This window comes from Phacochoerus africanus, chromosome 15 (assembly GCF_016906955.1).
Source record: "Phacochoerus africanus isolate WHEZ1 chromosome 15, ROS_Pafr_v1, whole genome shotgun sequence".
Taxonomy (NCBI): Eukaryota; Metazoa; Chordata; class Mammalia; order Artiodactyla; family Suidae; genus Phacochoerus; species Phacochoerus africanus.
The window spans coordinates 43,186,073-43,202,554 of NC_062558.1; the positions used below are offsets into that span (position 1 = coordinate 43,186,073).

At 48.0% G+C, this 16,482-nt stretch overlaps 1 protein-coding gene across 1 annotated transcript in view; it reads left to right on the plus strand.

Moving 5' to 3' along the window:
- The window catches only part of KIAA1671 (KIAA1671 ortholog), a 195,085-nt gene that overhangs the window by 69,929 nt on the left and 108,674 nt on the right, over positions 1 to 16,482 (plus strand). Inside the window, exon 5 of the mRNA XM_047762197.1 lies at positions 4,636 to 4,770. Coding sequence (XP_047618153.1) covers positions 4,636 to 4,770 — 135 coding nt within the window. The remainder of the gene's footprint in view (positions 1 to 4,635; positions 4,771 to 16,482) is intronic.

Here is a 16,482-nt window from a genome sequence, read left to right on the forward strand (position 1 = left end):
GGCTGCTCCCTGGGTAAGGCTGGAAGCAGGGAGGCCAGTGAAGAGGCTGCTGTGGTCCTCAGACAGGAGGTGACAGGGCTTGCATCACAGTGGTGGCCGTGGAGGGAGGGGTTTGCAGCAATGAGGTACAGCTTTATTGAGATATTATTAATGGCCCATGGAAGTCACCCACTTAAAATGTACAATCGATGGCTTTCTGTATATTCACAGAGTTCTCCAACCATTATCACACCCAATTTTTAAATATCTTCGTCACCCCCCACACACCCTGGAAAGCCTTGCACCTACCACGCAGGCATTTCTTATTTCTCTAATACCCTCCAGTCCTGGGCAGCCATTCATCCACTTTCTGTCTCTATAGATTTGCCAGAATAGGCATTTCATTAGGACATTTCATATAAACGGAATCACACAATATGGGGTCCTTTGGGACTGGCCTCTTTCACTTAGTGTAATGTTTTCAAGGTTATCCATATTGTGGCATCTATCAGCACTCCCTTCCTTTTATGGCTGAATAACATTCTGTTGTGTAGATGTGCCCATTTTATTTGTCCATTCTTCAGTGATGGGCATCTGGCTTGTTCCCACTCTGGCTCTTACAGGGGATGCTGCTCTGAACACATATGTACATGTTTTTGGGTGAACCTAGGCCTTTCATTTCTTTGGCTTTATACCTGGGAGTGGCATTGCTGGGTCATATGGTAATAACCCCAGATTTCACCTTTGAGGGACTGCCAGACTGTTTTTCAGAGCAGCTGTACCATTTCACATTCCCACTAGCAGTGTACAAGGGTTCTAATTTTGCTACATCCTACCAACATTTGTTATCATGTGTCTTTTTAAAAAAATTATAGTTGATTTACAATGTTGTGTTAATTTCTCCTGTACAGCAAAGTGATATATATATGTATTACACACACACATATACCATATACATTCTTTTTAAAATATTTTCTTCTCCACTATGGTTTATCATAGGATATTGAATATAGAGTTCCCTTTGTTATAGAGTAGGGCTTTGTCGTTTACCCATCCTACATATGATAGCTTACACCTACTAACCCCCATTCCCAGTCTGTCCCTCCCCCAACCCCCTCCCCCTTGATAACCACAAGTCTGTTCTCTATATCTGTGAGTCTGTTTCTGTTCTGTAGATAGGTTCATTTGTGCCATATTTTAGATTTCACATATGTGATAATCATATGGCATTTGTCTTTCTCTTTCTGACTTCACTTAGTATGATAATCTCTAGTTGCATCCATGTTGCTGCAAATTGCATTTTTCATTCTTTTTTTATGCCGGAGTAGTAATTCCATTGTGTATGTGTAAACCTCTTCTTTATCCATTCATCTGTCAATGGACATTTAGGTTGTTTCCATATCTGGGCTATTGTGAGTAGTGCTGCTATGACCATGGAGGTGCATGTATCTTTCCCAGTTATAGTTTTGTCTGGGTATATGCCCAGGAGTGGGATTGCTGGATCATATACAGTAGTTCTAGTTTTAGTTTGTGAGGAACCTCCATACTGTTTTCCATAGAGGTTGTACCAATTTACATTCCCACCAACAGTGCAGGAGGGTTCCCTTTTCTCCACACCCTCCGCAGCATTTGTTATTTGTAGCCTTTTTAAGGATGGCCATTCTAACCAGTATGAGGTGGTACCTCATTGTAGGTTTGATTTGCATTTCTCCAATAATTAGCAATCATCTGTCTTTTTTTTCTTTTTAGGGCTGCACTTGTGGCATAGGAAATTTCCAGACTAAGGGTCAGACTGGAGCTACAGGTGCCAGCCTACGTCACAGCCACAACAATGCGGGAGCCAAGCCTTGTCTGTGACCTACACCACAGCTCATGACAATGCCAGATCCTTAACTCACTGAGGGAGGCCAGGGATCAAACCTGCATCCTCATGGATACTAATCAGATTCGTTTCTGCTGCGCCACAGCAGGAACTCCCTTGTTTTTGATCATCTGTCTTTTTGATTCTATCCATCTTAATGGATGTGAAGTTGTATCTCATGGTGGTTTTTTTAAAAGTTGAGATATAATTCATGTTATATTTCTTTTTTTTCTTTTTTTTGTCTTTTGTCTTTTTAGGCAGCATATGGAGGTTCCCAGGCTAGGGGTCCAATCGGAGGTGTAGCCGCAGACCTATACCACAGCTGCAGCAACGCCAGATCCCAGCCGTGTCTGTAACCTACACCGCAGGTCACAGCAACACCGGATCCTTAACCCATTGAGTGAGGCAAGGGATTGAACCCACAACCTCTTGGTTCCTACTCGGATTCGTTTCCGCTGCGCCACGAAGGGAACTCCCATGTTATATTTCTTTTTTTTTTTTTCCAAAATTATTTTATTTTATTTTGTCTTTCTGCCTTCTCTAGGGCGGATCCCGCGGCACGTGGAGGTTCCCAGGCTAGGGGTCCAATCAGAGATGTGGCTGCCAGCCTACACCAGAGTCACAGCAATGCAGGGTCTGAGCCACATCTGCGACCCACACTACAGCTCACTGCAATGCCGGATCCCCAACCCACTGAGCAAGGTCAGAGATCGAACCCACAACCTCATGGTTCCTAGTTGGATTCATTAACCACCGAGCCACGACAGGAACTCCTCCCATGTTATATTTCATAGTAGTTTCAGATGTACAACATAATGATTCAGTATTTATGTATATTGCAAAATGATCATGTGGTTCTGATTTGCATTTCCTATTAAGCATCTTTCTATGTACTTACTGGCCATTTGAATAACCTTTTTTGGAGGAATGTTTATTCAGATCCTTTGTCCATTTTAAAATTGGCTTGTTATTTTATTATTGAGTTGTAATTATTCTTTGTACATTTTGGATACAAGTGCTTATCAGCCATAATGATTTGCAAGAATGTTCTCCCATCCTGTGGGTTGTCTTTTCACTTTATTAATGGTGCCCTTCAAAGCACCAAAGTTTTTTTTTTTCTCTTTCTCTTTTTCTTTTTAGGGCTGTGCTTGTGGCATATGGAAATTCACAGACTAGGGGTTGATTTGGAGCTGCAGCTGCCCACTATACCATAGCCATTTCAACACCTGATCTGAGCCACATCTGCAACCTACACCACAGCTTATAGCCATGCCAGATCCTCAACCCACTGAGTGAGGCCAGGTATTGAACCCACATCCTCACGGACACTGTGTCAGATTCTTAACTTGCTGAACCACAATAGGAACTCCTGAAGCACCGAAGCGTTTCGTTTTGATGTAGTCCAATTTCTTTTTCTTTTGTCACTTGAGCCTCTGGTGTCATATCTAAGAAACCCATGCCTAATCCACAAAGGTCATGAAGGTTTAAGCTTATATTTTCTTCTAAGGGTTTTTTCCTTTTGGCTCTGACATTTAGGTTTTTGATCTATTTCAAGTTGATTTTGGTATATGATGTGAGGTTTGCAGCATGTTTCGAAGGCAGAGTCACAGCTTTGCTGATGGGGTGGAGAGAAGAGGAGATAGAGGGCGACCCGAGGGACTTGGCCTGCCAACTGGATGATGGGTAATGCGGGGAGGAGTGATGGAGGGGAGGAATCCAGAGGCCTGTTTGGGGCATGTAAGGTCTCAGATCAGTCTGAGCAGGGAGTAGAGATGGTAAGTGGGCAGTGAAGTCCCAACACGGAGAGACAGGATCAGGAGTCTTTCATGTGTAGACAGGATTTATTGAGGCCATGGGGTACGATGAGAAGTCCCTGAAGGAGTGATGTGGCATAAGAGGGGGCTCTGTGGCTGGCCTGGGACACACCTGTACGTGTCCCTCTGGGAGGCAGGGATCCTGAGAAGGAACAGCCTGGAGGTCGGAGGAGAACCAGAGGGTCTCCTACAACATCAAAAACGAGGCTGTGGGGCAAGGGATCAGGAGTCCAGCTTTGCTCTTTCCTCATGCTGTGTGTTCTTAAGCTGATGCCTTCCCTCTCTGGGCTTTCTTTCCTTTGTGCAGAGATGGCGTGAGGTTTGTAAAATCTGCCTTCCAGAGTCCTGTGTTTACTGCCTTGTGACTGTATCCCCTTGTATATAAAAATGACAGGCTTCACACCAGCATAACTAGTCTGGTCGTATTCGTGGACCCTTTCTCTCTGCATATGTGCACATGTGCACGTGTGTCGGGTGCATGGAAAGATGTCAAAGATGAGGTCACCCAGAGCTGCCAGTGGCAGTAATAAGGCTGGTTAACATTTAGGGAGAGCTCCCCATATGCCAGGCATAGGGCAGCCCAGGGGAAGCCAGCCAGGTTCCCAGGTCTCACGCACATCCGCCCCCTGGTGGCAGCACTGAGTCACAGCTTTCCATGTGCAGGTCCTCATTGGGTTCTTTCCTGAACCTAGAAGGTGAGAAGGATTATCATGGGTCTTTCCCCACATGGGTCAAGGCTCAGAGAGGTTAAGGCACTCACCTGGCTGAGACTGGGCTGAACCCTGACCTGTCGATCCCACACATTACCTCTCATCACTGAGGTGGGCTGCCTGCCCTAGGATGGGGGGTGGGGGGCTGTGTCCAGTGCTTAATTTTCTTCTTCACCATTTTAGGTACAAAATGGACTCTTTCCACATGATGTGTTCTTCCTGCAAGTGGGGAAGCCCCAGTAAAGTCCTTTTCCTGTGTCCTCTGTCTCAGGTGCTGCTGCGGGATGTCGGGAGGGAGGGTGCCCTCCAGGACAGTGAGCCGCCGCTCCAGCAGGGGACCCCCACCACCGCGGGCCCCAGGAGAAGCCGCAGCTTCTGCAAGGACAAGAGGAGCGGGCCTTTCGTGGTGAGTGACACCAGCGTGGACGGAGCAGACACCATAGGGAATGTATCTGTGGGAGAGTCCAGGCTGGCCTGGGGGCTCGAGGAGGATGGGGACCAGCAGGTGCCCGTCCAGGAGCCTGGGCTGAGGTTCGTGACATGGAGGGTATTTGGCGGCTCTGCCGGTCCCACTGCAGAGGGGCAGCCCCTGCTGCTGGGCCCAGAGCCATTAGGAGAACACACGCTGGGGTCCGAGAGCTCTGGGTTCGAATCCCAGCACCATCTCCTCCTCTCAGCCTCTTTGAGCAATGTACTTAATTTCTCTGGCACTTCAGTTTCTTCACCTGGAAAATGGGACAGTGATTCCTGTTTCGTTCACACCGTTGAGAAGATGGTGTCAAATTGTTCGGGGCTCAGCTTATAGTCATTCAGACAGTAACCCATAGGGTGGTAATGCGGGAGCAGGAGGAAGGCGGTAGTAGCCGGATCCGCAGCCAGGTCGTCTGGGTTCACATCCTGGCTCTGCATGCAGATGGACATCCGGCCTCAGTTTCCTCATTGTAAAATGTGGATAATAATAGCATCTGCTTCACAGGGCTGATGTGCAGCTCAGATAAGATAATGCAGGAAGTGTTTAGCTCGGTCCTGGGTACACAGCAAACATTTAAATAACTGTTATGTTACCATGATTATTATTATTGTTCTTGTTTTCAAGTCTCCTTTTGGCTCTCACTGAGCTCTGTCTCCTTGGCTAGCATTCCTCCCTCTTAGCCTCTTTCCTCACTTGGGAAAGAAGGTGAGTAAAGGAAGCAACAGGATCCTGGGGAAGCCTCCTTCCCCAGTGCCTAAGTGTCCCCAGCTTCACCACTTCTGATTTTCTGTGCTTTTTTTCTGTTTTTTTTTTGTTTGTTTGGTTGGTTGGTTTTTTGTTTTTTGGGTTTTTTTTTTTTTTTTTTCATTGCTTGTTTGTTTGTTTAACTTTCGTCTGTGATCCTTGGAGATCTGCTGAGCTTGGCACTTGCTCCCGAAGTCCTTTCTGGGCCCCAGAGCCCACGTGGGGGCCTCTGAGATAAGCCTTTTTAATGAGGCAATGCCAGTTCTGTTCCTGAGGTCACTTGATGACAGGGCTCTGTGCATTTCAGTGGCATCTGTGCTTGGTCTCTAGGTCTCTGAGATGTGGGATCCTACAGCATTGAAATCCTAGGTCCATTCCATCTAGCTTTATGGCCACAAATAAGAAAACTTCACTTTCTTGAACTTCTGTCTCCTCCTCTGTAAAGTGGAGTAAAGATACCTTCCCTGGCAGGGTTCTTGCTGAGACCTGATGGGAGAGTGAAAAGGCCCGATTGTGGGGCTAGAGGTGATGGTGCCTGTGGTGGGATTCAGACCTGGGCTGAGCAGCCGGGAAATTCCTCAAGTGTCCAGATCTCAGCCACTGATTTCTTTCTGACCCTTGTCTCCATTCCCTCTCAGATGGCACTGACTCAGCTTATCTAATTGTCCTTGAGCTCTATGTGTGTTTGAGTGTGTGTGTGTGCGTGTGTGTGTGTAGACAAAGTTTATGGAAGGAACAGAATTCAAGCCCTGACTTTTCTTTTGTCTTTTTAGGGATGCACTCGCAGCACGTGGAGGTTCTCAGGCTAGGGGTCCAATCGGAGCTGTAGCTGCCAGCCACAGCCACAGCGACTCAGGAGCCAAGCTGTGTCTGTAACCTACACCACAGCTCATGGCAACGCCAGATCCTTAACCCACTGAGCAAGGCCAGGGATCAAGCCCACGCCCTCATGCATGCTAATTGGGTTCGTTAACTGCTGAGCCATGACAGGAACACCCAAGCCCTGCCTTTTTATAGTCTCTGCTTGCTGGCTCCTCTTTCTGTCAATGAAGAGCCTTGGTGGAATCATTGGGTGTCTCACCTGGGCTCCCTCCTTCTGGCTCCTTAGGCCCCTGCCACATCGTGCCTGCTTAATTGCCTCTCGTGGGTGGGATACTGAGCTTGAACCAGACAGAGATGGGGCCCCAGATCAGTTTCCCAACTTTCAGACAGACACCTGCAATTCCAGGGAGTGGCCACCAGAGGGTGATGATGTTCCACTTGCTTTCTGATGGCTCCAAAAGCCTACTGGGTGTGTGGGGGGGGAACCTTAGCATTGGGGTTCTGGAAGTGGAAAGAAGTGGGTTTGAGTTATGGCTCTGGCACTGTCAGTTGTTTTTTCCTACAGTCTCTCAAAGAACTACTTATGGAACAGGAAGCTATCCCCAGTCTTAGAAGTTTTTTGCTTTTTTCCCATTGCGGAATCAGAGGCCAGGTGAGGGGAGGCGTCCTTTGCGACGCCCCTGGCCAGTGCTCTGTGCTCTCTCTCCCTCCCCTGCTCCCTTCAGGGGCACCTTTAGGACCTGGGTTCTGTGGGGCTGCCAGCCTCCTCCCTGCCTGGTCCAATGGTACTGGTAGGCAGGCTCACCCTCTTCTCACGAGGCAAGCCTCTGGTCTGCACTCGGGCAGGAATCATCAGACATGGTGACTCAGTCCTGGACTGCGACCTTGGGTCACAGTTCACCCCAGAGGCCCCTCCCGTGACCGCGAAGGCCCAGATTCACTGGCCATGGAGGTTCCCTGTGATGAGGCAGGTGGGCGTCCCTTTGGTGACCTCAAGAATGTTCTCCCATGCCCCCAAACCCATTGGATGGCATCTGCTGACTCACTGAGTGACTAGCTCACCTCCCCTGGTCCTCCTTTGCACCAGATCCCAAGTGAGTGGGCCCTGGAGAGTCTCCCACTCAGTCTCCTGGGGTCCACGGTCTAGGGGGCCCCGGAGCTGGCCCTGGAGGGTCTAGGAGAGGAACAGCACATTGAGCGGTGTGGGGGTGGGGCCGTGTGAAAGGCCTGTTTGGGGGATGGTGACCACTTTGGCTGAGACAGGGTACGGGGGTAGGGTTCAGTCTTTCTTTTGACAAATATTGGTCTGCGTGTTATGAATAAAACGCAGATAGATAGAAGGTAAGTAAATAATTGCCGTGGGCCCTAATGGCTACTGTTGATCGAGCCCTTATGTGCCAGGCACGGTGTCACCTGCAGTCCTTCATTCAATTTGCTCACGGTTCCAAGTTCCCCCCTCCAAGATGAGAGAGCATATTTCTCCATCTGGGGAAGTCACACAGAGGAGGGACAGCTGTTTTAAGTCTTCAAGGATGAACAAGTGTTTGCCAAATGTGTGTGGGTCTGGGAAGAACTGGTTTGCCCCTGATGGAGGCAGCAGCTTGGGCCAGGGTTTGGGGTTGTGAAACTGTGTTCTATGCAGTTAGTGTCATCCAGGGACCAGGAGATGGCCTGGAAGTCATTCCTGGATACCCCCTCCCTGGGTGTGTTTTAATGCTGAGTTCAGACTTTTCCCCCATCTCTGACGGATGAAACCCTAGTTCTTGTTTTTGAGAGGTGGCGCCACCTCCTGGCAGCTCTGTCATCCTGCCACCATCTTTGTACAAGGATCCGCCAATCATTAAAGTTGAGCCTGATAACGTTATTATAATAACTGGAGAATGGGGGGACATCTTGGGATTCTAATGACAAGAATTGTGATTCCTGTGAATGCAGTCACCTTGAGATAAGAGTGAGCTCTTGAGGAGGTCCTCAGTGGAGACATCAGTGGTTCTGCTTAGAAGTTCTCTTTGAATTTCATTTGGTTGACTGGGCTCTCAAATGGGAAGGAAAAATACCAAAATGGAAAACTATATATTAAGTGCTGTAAATAACTCATCAAAGATAGTGCTTAAATAAGTTGTACATAGAGGATTTTTTCATTTTGTTTTGTTTGTTGGTTGCATCTGTGGCACGTGGAAGCTGGGGGGCCAGGTATCAAATCCCTACTACAGCAGGGACAATGCTAGATCCTTAACCTGCTATGAGAAGAGAGCTCCAAGTGGTACATAAAGATCTTAATAGTCTTCATTTGCTGAGGATGTGGATGCTCCTCCCCATAATATGTTGCTAGGCATTCCCACGTATGAAGTTGGGCCTGTGTCCAGGTCATGTTGAGTTTCACATGGATCAAGAATATGGTCACTGGTGCCAAGTGAAAGATCTAATTGGCCTCACACAGCAAGACGTTCAGAGGTGGGCAGCTGCTGGCTGAGCTCAGCACCTCTGGGAGTCTCTTGAGCTTGCCCTTCTGCTTTGTGCCTCATGGTGCCAAGGTGGCTGCCACTTTTCCAGGCACTAGATCCACTTTCAGGCAGGAAGAAGTGGGAAGCCAGGGGCCATGTCAGCTGAGTTTGCAAGAAAGCAAAAGCTGTTCTCTGGAGCATCCTCCAGGATGGTGGTTACAGGGTCACGTGGCCACAGCTAGCATGAAGAGGGTCTGGGGAAGTCAATATTCAGTGCTGGAAACTGGCCACGTTGGAAATGGCCTTTGGTCATCCAACAAATAGCATTGTTTAGTACACAGTCCAGAAGGAAAATGGAAATTGTCAGGTCCTTGATAAGAAAGGCTTGGGCCTCCAAACCAGACTATGGGAAAAGAGAAAAATCTACCAGCGTCTATATGCTGTGATATGAGATGTGTGATGGGTGCTGGCCTTCAGGGATCAGAGAACACAATCCCCGCCCTCTAAGGCTCTCCAGTCCACTGGGGGGCAGGCGTTAGAGAAGGAAGGGAGGCTGAGGTGGAAGGAACAGGCCGGGAGGGAGCCACTCAGTGGCCAGAGTGACCCTCTCTGCCTGAGAGAGTCTGGATGGTGCGCCAGCTTTAGGAGGCTGATGGGAGTTGAGGGGTGAGGACCTGGATGGCACGTGGGCCTCTAAGAGGCCTGGGAATCCTCTGACAGGTGGCTGATTTCATTTGTTAATTGCTTCTTGTCTTTCACTGCTGAGTTGAAAGGGCTGGAGAAGAATTGAGTAATCTCAGCTGATTAAAGTTCCTTTTTTGGATGAAGACCAGCCAGACCAGAAAGCGTTTGTTCGCTAGGCCTTATCAGGCAAATGACCAGTTGTGCCTGAGATTTTGTGTTGGGAGGATTTTGTATTTATTCATTTACATCTCCCCACCCTCCCACACCCTCACATATCCATCCATTTACCTGCCCATCCACCCACCCATCCATCCATCCAATTATTAATACCTACAAAGCTCTGCAGATATAAAGATTTACAAGTTAATTTGTCCTCAAATTGCGCACATTCACAGACTTTAAACAGGTAATTATATACAGCAAGATGATAAATACTAGTCATATGCTCATTTAATAGAAGTTTTTTTGAGTATCTGCTATGTGTCATGTGCTGCTTTTGGTCCTCAGATATAGCTGTGACCAAGGTGTGTGATTCCTACGCTGCAGCCAGTACTCCTGTGTGGGGAGAAGAGGGGGTTTTCCCGGAGCTTCAAGGAGGTTACCTGGGGAGTGGTGGGGAGGAGGCAGGGGCAGGTTAACAATGCCTAGCTGAGAAGGACCCTCCAGGTTAGAATAAGGGATGGTGTTTGTTCTCCTGCTAGAAGCTGGAGGAGTCAAGGAAAGTTACTACCAGGGTTACATAAGGTCAGAGGTGCAGCTTCGCGCGCCCTCTAGTGGACATTGCTGGAAGCTGGGAGACCAGTTAGGAGGAAGAGTTTAGGCAAGACTATTAAAAAAAATTATTGTGGTTAAATATACATTAGATAAAATTTACCATTTTAACCATTTTAAGCATACTATACAGTATCATTAAAGTCATTCACAATGTTTTGTAACTATCATCGTCATTTGTCTTTAGAACTTCCTTCATCATCCCAAAAAGAAATTCTGTACCGTTAAACACAGCCCCCCTCCCACAGCCCTCCAGTAACCTCTGACTCTACTTTCTGTCTCTACGAATTTGCCTCTTCTAGGTTCTTTCATATAAAAGGAATCATACACTATATATCCTTTTGGGCTTTCTTTATTTAACATAATGTCTTCGAGGTTTTGTCTGAAGCAAGTGTCAGCACTTCACTTCTTTTATGGATGAATAGTATACCCTGGTTTTTGTGGTTTTTTTTTTTTTTTTTTTTTTTTAGGGCTGCATCTGTGGCATTTGGAAGTTCCCAGGCTAGGGGTTTAATTGGAGCTGCAGCTGCCGGCCTACACCACAGCCACAGCAATGCAGGAGCCAAGCCACGGCAATGCCGGATCCTTAACTCACTAGTGAGGCCAGGGATCCAACCCGCATCCTCATGGATACTAGTTGGGCTCATTACCACTGAGCCACAATGGGAACTTCCCCTTGGTATGTTTAGAACACCTTGTGTGTGTCTGTTCATCTGTGGATGGGCATTTGGATTATTTCCACCTTTGACCATTGTGAATGACGCTACTAGGGACATTGGTATACAAATACCTGTTTGAGTCTGCTATCAGTTATTCTGAGTATATACCAGAGAGTGGTATGCAAAAAATATACGGTAAATCCATTTTAACTTTTTGAACAGTCTCCACAGTGCCTTCACCAATTTACATTCTCACCAGCAATAATGCACAAGAGTTCTAATTTTTCCACATCCTCACCAACACTTGTTATTTTCTGTGTGTGCATATGTGTTTAAAATACTATCTCTCCTAATGGGTGTGAAATGGTATCTCCTCCTGGATTTGAGTTGCGTTCCCTTAATGACTAATGACATTGAATATCTTTTCATGTGCTTCTTGACCAATTGGTTATCTTCTTTGCCCATTTTTATTTTATTTTATTTTTTTTTGTCTTTTGTTATTGTTGTTGTTGCTATTTCTTGGGCTGCTCCCGCGGCATATGGAGGTTCCCAGGCTAGGGGTTGAATCGGAGCTGTAGCCACCGGCCTACGCCAGAGCCACAGCAACGCGGGATCCGAGCCGCGTCTGCAACCTACACCCCAGCTCACGGCAACGCCGGATTGTTAACCCACTGAGCAAGGGCAGGGACCGAACCCGCAACCTCATGGTTCCTAGTCGGATTCGTTAACCACTGCGCCACGACGGGAACTCCCCTTTGCCCATTTTTAAATCAGATTGTTTGCTTTTCTGTTGAATTGTAGAAGTATTTTATATATATAGGAAATATGTATTTGTATAAACATAATATTCTGGATATTCATCTCTTATCAGATGCATGATTTGATGATTTGTAAATATTTCCTTCCATTCTGTGCATTGTTTCTTCACTCTCTCTCTTTTCTTTTCTTTTTTTTTTTTTTGGCTTTTTAGGGCTATACCCGTGGCATATGGAGGTTCCCAGGCTAGGGGTCTAATCAGAGCTGTAGCCGCCGGCCTACGCCAGAGCCCCAGCAACACCAGATCCGAACCGAATCTGCGACCTACATCACAGCTCATGGCAAGCCAGATCCTTAACCCGCTGAGCCAAGGCCAGGGATTGAACAGAGCCACGACGGGAATTCTGTTTCTTCATTCTCTTAATAGTTTTCTTTGATGCATGAGGGCTTTCTATTTCGGTTAGATCTAATTTATCTGCTGCTTTTTTTGTTGTTGCCTAGAAAATAATTTTTAAAATTTAAGAGTTGTAATATGCATACCGAACACAATTTTTTAGTTGAAGTGTAATATGCATCTTAAACCCGATAGCCTAGGTTTGAATCTCAACTCAGCTCCTTCTCACCTATGTGACCTTGAGTGGGTTCACATCTCTGTGCCTTGGTTTCCCCATCTGTAAAACAGGGATAATAAGAGAGTCTACTTGTTAGAAATGTACTTAGTTTGGGTGCATTAATGTACATGAGGCACTGTGAACAGTGGTTGACACCTAGTAGGTGTTTTCAAGTGTTTGCTCTTACTGAAACTATATATAATATACTGAATGTCTGCAGACATTGCAGACCCTGCTAAGCACTGTACAGACACCATTCCACTATCCAATTGAATCCTCACAAACCCCACAACACTGTCCCCCTGTTGTAGAAGAGGACCCTGAGGCCCGTCCCTTATGCTTATTGAGGGTACTGGCATTTCCCCCTGAGAGACCTCGCTGTATCCAGATGTGCTAGGAAAATGCCCATTTTAGAGATACTGAACCTGAGGCTCAGAGAGGGGACGTGACTGGCCCAAGGGTACACGGCACTTGAATCGATTTCTGGCTTGTGGACTCACTCCTTGCTGCTGGGGATGGGTGAGGATGTTTGGGGTAGGGGGACAGGGCCCCCTACATGGAAGGTCAGCGTCTGCTAGGCTGAATTGTGTTATAGTTGTGCCACTGGAGCTCCCAAGGCTCTGTGGGTTCCCGGGCATCGAGGCCACGGAGGACCCCCAGCCAGGCCCACAGACCCCAGAGGCCAATGAATGACCAGGACAAAAGGTCTCTGCTGGGGCCAGGCGGGCCGGCAACCTGGCGCGCGCGCGCCCCTTGTGGACTTGCTCGGGATTACAGGCGCCGGATTTGCTTGGAGCCTCGTCACCCTGTCCACGCGTTAACCCATTCAGTGCCACAGCGCAATTCCGCCGTTGCTCAGGCGAGGGAGCGGAGGCCCCGACGCTGAGAAAGATCTCGTCCTTTTGTTTCACCTCCTTGAGGTGACGTGCTCTTGCCTGAGAATAATGCTAATATTGTAATAATCTTGACTTTTTTTGGTAAGAAAAGAAATCATTAACAAACATGCACTTTCAACTGCGAACAGTCACAATGACTTGCTTCACCTATACAGTCGACTGAGCCACACCAGGTGGCCCCCACATCCTGGCAGGGTTTCGGGGTCCACACGGCGTTTTCCACTGCTAGGGCGCACACAAGTGCATTTGTACGTATGTACACACAGGCGCACACGCGCGCGCGCACACGTACACACATGGCCTCGGGAACCAGGAATAAGCCCCATTTAACCCAATCACTCCACTCAGGACACACTGGCCTCCAGACTGTTCCATAACAAGCTGGCGTGTTTCCACCCCAGGCCTTGGCAGTCTCCTCTCCAGATTCCTTTCTCACTTCCCTCTTCTCAGGGCATCTCTCAGCTCAGTGTCAACCCCCAGCGAGGTCTCCCCTGATGAATGACCCTCAGCTTCCCCCTCCCCCGTTTTCCCTCAGACCCCTGTTGTCACATGCAGTGTCCTCCTGTCACCCGGTATCTTCCTCCCCCATCAAAGTGGAAGTTCTAAGAGGCAGGGAGCACCCAGCACAGGGCCCTGCACAGAGTAGGCACTCAGCGTGAGGCTTTCAGTGTACTTTGGCATAATCACAAACGTGTGCACCCACCATGCAATCAAATTTAGATTTCTATCACCCCCAAAGCAAGCACGTGCCCTTTAGCATTCACTCCCCGATGCCCTCAGTACCATTTATTGACCCTATAGGATGAGCCAGGCCCTGTGCTTGGTTCAATCTCACAGTTACCCTACAAGCTAGGCACTATTCTTGTCCCTATTTTCCAGACGGCAGTGCTGAGGCTCACAGGAGTGAAGTCGCTTGCCCACATCACTCAGCCAGGAGGTGGCAGAGCTGGGATCTGAACCCTCATTGTTCCTGTGCTTAGAGCACCTAATGCATGAATTTGATCTTTCCCAAACCCTAGCCACTCTCATATAGCCTGGACAGTTTTTCATATTCATGAACCACATGGGTTAACATCTAGTTAATGTTTTTTTGTGAACGTGGCTCGCTATTTAAAATATAATAGCTTTATTGAGATGTAATTCCCACAACACACAATTCACAATTCAGTGGGTTTTGGTGCATGCACAGAGTTGTGCAGCCATCGCCACAGTGACTTCTAAAATGTTTCCCTCACCCTCAAAAAAGGGGTGTGCCCATTAGCCACCACCCCCAGCCACCCCCCTAGTCCTCAGCAAACCATATTCTGCTTTCTGTCTCTCAGAATTTGCCTATTCTGGGTACCTCGCATAAATGGAATCACGCAATATGTATCCTCTTGTGCCAGTCTTATTTGACTCAGCATGGTGTTTTCAAGGTCCGCCCGTGCTGTAGCATTGGGTCAGTGCTGTGCTCCTTCTTATGCCTGAATTACATTCTCTTCTATGAATGTACCACACGTGGGTTGCCCATATGTCAGTTGATGGACATTTGGTTTGTTTCCGCACTTTTTGGCATTCCCCTCATTTTTACAGTCGCACTGGTACTGGTTTAATTTCTTCACTCTTCTAACCTCTGTCTCCCTTATTGTTTTGTTTGCTGATCTGTCTCCCTGCCCCAAACAAGAATGGCGGGATTTCTGGGCTCTTGACCCATTTGGTCAACGCCCTCAGGACAAAGTTGATGCTCAATCAGTGAGGGAGTGAGCGAACAAATGAGTGGGTGAGTCAGCAGCTAGCAGGGAGGACAGGCAGGCGTGTGCTCAACTAACTAACCTGGTGAGAAAAATAATACTCAGGCTCCTTGACTTGGTTGTGGGGGAGCCAGAGGGCTTGAGGTACAGCTGAAGCTGGGTCTTGACAGGTGCATAGAAGGCCAGGTAGAGAGAGGCAGGAAGGGCAGGCCAGGCAGAGGGCTCAGCCCGAACCACGGCTGGGGGCGGGGGCGGGGGCTTGACAGCTTGTATCACACCAGAGAGTTGCTGTCCTTGCCACACTCCTGGGAGGGGACCCCTGTGCCCTCAGGGTGGCCTCCCCATCCCTGAGCAGAAAGGAGGACTTGGAGGAAACCAGAGTGTTTAGTTGGGGTGGGGTGGGGCAGCGTTCCAAGGACCCCACTCCTTCTGCTTCAGAAACCCTGCGACCTGGTGATCCCCTAAATGCCAGCACCCTACAGGTGCATTCAGGGCTTCTGAATCTGGATTTGTGTGTGGGGTTCCTCGAGATGCTGTACCAGGGGTCCCCCAGAAACCAGCCTGGGCAGAGAAATTTAATGACAAATGGGGTGGGGTGAGGGGGCTGCTGCCTTCCAGCCCAGAGTGGCCGGCCCACCCGATGCTTCAAGCAAAACTGATGATAATGTGAAATATCACCATTTTTATACATTGGAGAAAAAAATGTTTTTAACTTAGCCACACCCAGCTGCCTTCAGTTAACACATGGGTATTGGCAGTCTTGTCTCACATATTACCTCATGGAATCCTTGCCACAGCTCGTGGAGAAACAGGCTTCAGAAACACAGTGACTTGACCTAGGTGGATGCAGTGGGCAGGTGCCACATGCAGGGCTCAGTCCAGGGATATGGGACCCTTTTGGAAGTCTCCACCTCTGAGGGCATCGAAATGGCCTGAGTATCCTCCAGGAGGTTTCTTGCTGCAGTTTCCCTGTCTCCATCCCCCACCTCACCATCCTCCTTCCAGACTGAAAGAAGGCATCAGCTTTCTGGTGCAGTGCTCACAAGTGACCACCAGAGGGCAGGATGGAGTGATCTCTTTTCCTTCCTTCCTTCCTTCCTTCCTTCCTTCCTTCCTTCCTTCCTTCCTTCCTTCCTTCCTTCCTTCCTTCCTTCCTTCCTTCCTTCCTTCCTTCCCTTCTTTCCTTCTTTCCTTCTTTCTTTCTTTTTTTATTGTTTTTTTCCCACTGTACAGCATGGGGACCCAGTTACACATACATGTATACATAATTTTTTCTCCCATTGTCGTGCTGTGAAGTAAGTATCTAGACATAGTTCTCAGTGCTACACAGCAGGATCTCATTGTAAATCCATTCCAAGAGCAATAATTTGCATCCGTTAACCCCAAGCTCCTAGTCCCTCCCACTCCCTCCCCCTCCCCTGGGCAACCACAAATCTGTTCTCCATGACCATGATTTTCTTTTCTGTGGAAAAGTTCATTTGTGCTGTATATTAGATACCAGGTATGAGTGATATCATATTATTTGTCTT